Source organism: Aedes aegypti, chromosome 3 (assembly GCF_002204515.2).
Source record: "Aedes aegypti strain LVP_AGWG chromosome 3, AaegL5.0 Primary Assembly, whole genome shotgun sequence".
NCBI classification, from domain to species: Eukaryota; Metazoa; Arthropoda; class Insecta; order Diptera; family Culicidae; genus Aedes; species Aedes aegypti.
The window spans coordinates 289,469,326-289,473,504 of NC_035109.1; the positions used below are offsets into that span (position 1 = coordinate 289,469,326).

General features: G+C 35.9%; 1 protein-coding gene across 1 annotated transcript; it reads right to left on the reverse strand.

The window, feature by feature from the left end:
- Positions 1-808: 808 nt before the first annotated feature.
- LOC5564476 (luc7-like protein 3) lies at positions 809-1,708 on the reverse strand. Its single transcript, XM_001648768.1, has one exon. The coding sequence runs from the start codon at positions 1,706-1,708 to the stop codon at positions 809-811; it is 900 nt and encodes a 299-aa protein (XP_001648818.1).
- Positions 1,709-4,179: the final 2,471 nt, after the last annotated feature.

Here is a 4,179-nt window from a genome sequence, read left to right on the forward strand (position 1 = left end):
ATACTTATATTCATGTAGTACATATCAAGTTCAGTTCTCAAAACGTTAACCTTCGATTTTTTTCGTGTAGAAATCCAAAGTCCAGGCAAGCGATAATAAACACAGTACAAACTTGGAAACTGCAAACATATTTAAATTGAGCCAAAATATTTAGAAAATGGATATTTTGTTCAAATCTTAAAAAGTTTGAAACAAGAAAACGTAATTTGATAAGGTTTTCATGTTTCTCTTGGTTCTGAATAAATCAACAAAAAAATCTTAATTTCTAGGCTGTACAACCAATCTTGAATGGTTTTGAGAAAATCTTCTTTATATTTTATTTAACTTTAGTATCTCATTGTTTTTATTTATTGAAAAAAGTTGTAGTCAAATGTTACGTTGTTGAGTAATGCATTTTTTTTTCAAAACAAAAAATAAAATTTTGAAATGGAATGTCATCTTATGCAGCCATTAATTGATTTGCAACATTTCGAACATTTCGGAAATATGAGCATCTGCGCGATTTGCATTTAACAATGACGTTTTTGAACTCAAGAATATGTAAGCAATGGTAGCCTATATTTATGGTCGTATTTCACGTTATACAAACCCAAATTCAACACGTTTTTTAAAACCCGAAGCAACGAAGCAACAATTGAATAGCAAACCCTGGCCCGAAACAAGATGTCCCAGTAGTTACAAACCCTACCCGATTCCGAACCCGAGAAATCAAATTGTCAAACCCATTTGAACCTAAGGAGCATAAATTTAATATTAAGAACAAGAAAGTTGTTGTTGAATTTCATTTAATATTTTATTTATTCAATATTCAAACACTGACCGACGGATTATTTTGCATGTTTTCAATAGTTTTTAACACATTCAACATTTCATTGTAAGACATCTTCAAAGCCAATCCCGGCAAATTACTCGCAATGCTTTCCACTCGGTCTGGCACATCCTTGTTGGTATCTTCAATTGAGTCGTTTCGCTTCTCGACCGGGTCTAACTCCACCACTTCGCCAAATAGATATTCGTCCGATCTGTAGTACTGCTCCTTTTGACGTTCTTCCGATGTCTTCCTGGATCGCTTGCTGCTTTTGTCGGTGCGCTCATCCTTCTCCTTCCGGTGCAAAGACTTTCGTTCCTTCCTGTCTTTTTCCTTCGAAGAGTCCTTGTTGTCCTTCGATGTCTCCTTCCTGTCCTTATCTTTCGAAGATTCCTTCCTGTTCTTATCCTTCGAAGAATCTTTCTTTTCCGTATCCTTCGAAGACTTCTTCCTGTCCTTATGCTTCGATGATTTCCTTTCCTTGCTTTCCGTGCTGGTCGATGATTCTTCCGATGATCGTCTCTTCTTGTGTGGCTGTTCCTCATCCTCCTCCTGCTTTTCCGGTGAAGCCGATCGTTTTGAATTGCGGCGATATTCGGCTTCGAGGGTTTCCGGCACGGGGAAATCTCCTCCCATATGGACGTAGGTTCGCAGTAAAACCTCCGTTCGACGAGTCCTTACGGAAAACTGGTACGTGATGTCGATCAGTTGGTAACACTCTCCGCATACAAATTGCGGCAATTCGCTGTCGTCCGGTGTGCAGTGAGGAAAACACTCCAACAACTGCATCCTCAAATACTGGTTTTCGTTGATGTCCACGAGGTAGCGCTTCTTCAGACAGAGACGGCACACTTCCGCTGTCCGAGATTTGCGAATACGAATAGCAAGCCCGGAATCCATAATCACTTGAATAACAATTACTCTCACTTTTGATTGACACTAAACTTTGACTTTGGGGTTATTCTCACTATAAACACTTTTATAACTCTGGTAGCTGAAGAGATGGAAAGTCTGTCTTTTATATCCAGGACTACCATTATAGGTATGCAATTTATAATGTATCTGAATTCTACCCTTGCTTCGAGCGAACCGTTTGTGTATACCCACTAATTGAAAATATATTTTGAACTAGCGTAATTTCTTGCAGGTAGCTATCACCAAAACGACTGCAATAGAGCTTAAGTATGATGAATTGTAGAAAGATGTTTACTGCCCAAACATTTAGAGTAAACAGATTCTTCAACTGTGAAGAACAATAACTAGTTAGTGTTCTACTATATGAGAAATTGATTTTCGTAAAATAAAATCCGAAATCTACATTCACTAGGTCGAGACAATTTGTGACTTGTTCAGTTTAATTGAATTTATTGAAATGCATGTGGTGATGTGTCAATTTCTATCGTATTTAGTTCTGATCAGTAAGAACCTGCAATATTCCTCGTATTGTGAAATAAGACTTTGACATATCTTCATCGGTTTGTTTTATTTTATTTTTATTAGTATCATTCAAAACATTACATTTATTTCTTATATCTAGATGTTCTGTGTTATTAGAAAACACTATCATCCTAATTTGGTAAAACAAATCTAAGATTTTATTAAGATTTGATTAACAACATATTACATTTCATTTGCCGTAGCAGTTCAGATTTTTTACAAGTGAGTTGATTCAACCTGGATTTAACCCGAACTGTTCATCCTTGAGGTAACTCAGGTAAGTCAGATGTGAAAATATTGTATTATATTGGTCCCAAAATGCTGTGGAGAACACCAGCTTTAACAGGAAGCCTTTCAGATCTGGAGTTCTGATAATTAACTTGAAGTGTACGATTTGACAGATAACTTTGAATTATTCTAACAATGTATGTTAGAAAATTAGAGTTTTTTTTAATTTAACAATCAAACCTTCATGCCAAACACTGTCGAATGCTTTTTCTATGTCTAGAAGAGCAAGACCAGTAGAATAGCCTTCAGATTTGTTGGAACGAATCAAATTTATTACACTTCAAAGTTGATGAGTGGTCGAATGTCCATGGCGGAATCCGAACTGTTCATTGGCAAAAATTGAATTTTTGTTGATGTGGGCCTGTTCTGTTCAAAATGACCTCTTCAAAAAGTTTACTGATGGAGGAAAGCAAACTGGTTGGACAATAGCTAGAAGCTTCTGCAGGATTTTTGTCTGGTTTTAAAATTGGAACAACCTTAGCATTTTTTCATTTGTCAGTAAAACATGCTAATTGAAAACATTTGTTAAATATATCAACTAAGAATGATAAGCTAAATTCCATCATCGCCAAGAGCTTTCATATTTTTGAATTTTTTAATAATAGTTCTCACTTCTTCCTAATCAGTCTGACAGGCCTTTTCGAAAACGTTCATTATGGGGGATGGACCTGGTGTAGTGGTTAGAACACACGCCTCTCACGCCGAGGACCTGGGATCGAATCCCATCCCCAAGATAGTCACCAAAAATTTTAGTGACGACTTTCTTCGGAAGGGAAGTAAAGCCGTTGGTCCCGAGATGAACTAGCCCAGGGCTAAAAATCTCGTTAATAAAGATAAAAAAAAAAAAAATTTCGTCGTCTATGATCACGGATTCAAATTTTAATTCAAATTATAGAATTGCAATGCTCCTAGCTTCAACAATGAAATTTGTTTAAGTTTCAATAACAATGTCAATATTAAGTTTAGTTTGTAATGAAATGTTAACATCAATATTAGAGTCAACATACGTTTCATATATATTCCAATCGGCTCGAAAATAATTGAAAGTGGAGCTGATAGGATTGAGAATCGCTTCATGGGATATTTGAAACGTAACCGAGACATGATCAGAATCAAAATCAGCATAAGTAATCAGTTGGCTACAAAGATGACTAGAGTCGGTTAAGACTAAGTCAATCGTAGATGGATTTCTAGAAGAGGAAAAACATGTAGGGCTATCAGAGTATCAAATTGAGAAATATCCTGAAGAGCACTCATCAAATAAAATTCTGCCGTTGAGAATTATTCCATGACCGATGTTTGGCATTAAAGTCACCAATGACAAAAAAATTTGACTTATTGCGAGTCAATTTTCGCAAGTCAGTTTGGAGCAAATTAACTTGCTGTCCAGAGCATTGGAAAGGCAAATAGGCAGCTATTAAAGTATATTTATCAAGCTGTGTTTCAACAGAAACACCTAAAGTTTCAAAAACTTTAGTTTCAAATGCCGAAAACAGTTGATGTTTTATACGCCTATGAATGATGATTACAACTCCCCCACATGCCCCATCAAGTCGATCATTACGATAAACAAAAAAAGGATCTCTTTTGAGTTTCGATCCAGGTTTTAAATAAGTTTCAGTAATAACTGCTATATGCACGTTATT

Coding starts and splice junctions, on each gene's coding strand:
- LOC5564476 (XM_001648768.1), bottom strand. CDS start 1,708: ATGGATTCCGGGCTTGCTATTCGTATTCGCAAATCTCGGACAGCGGAA.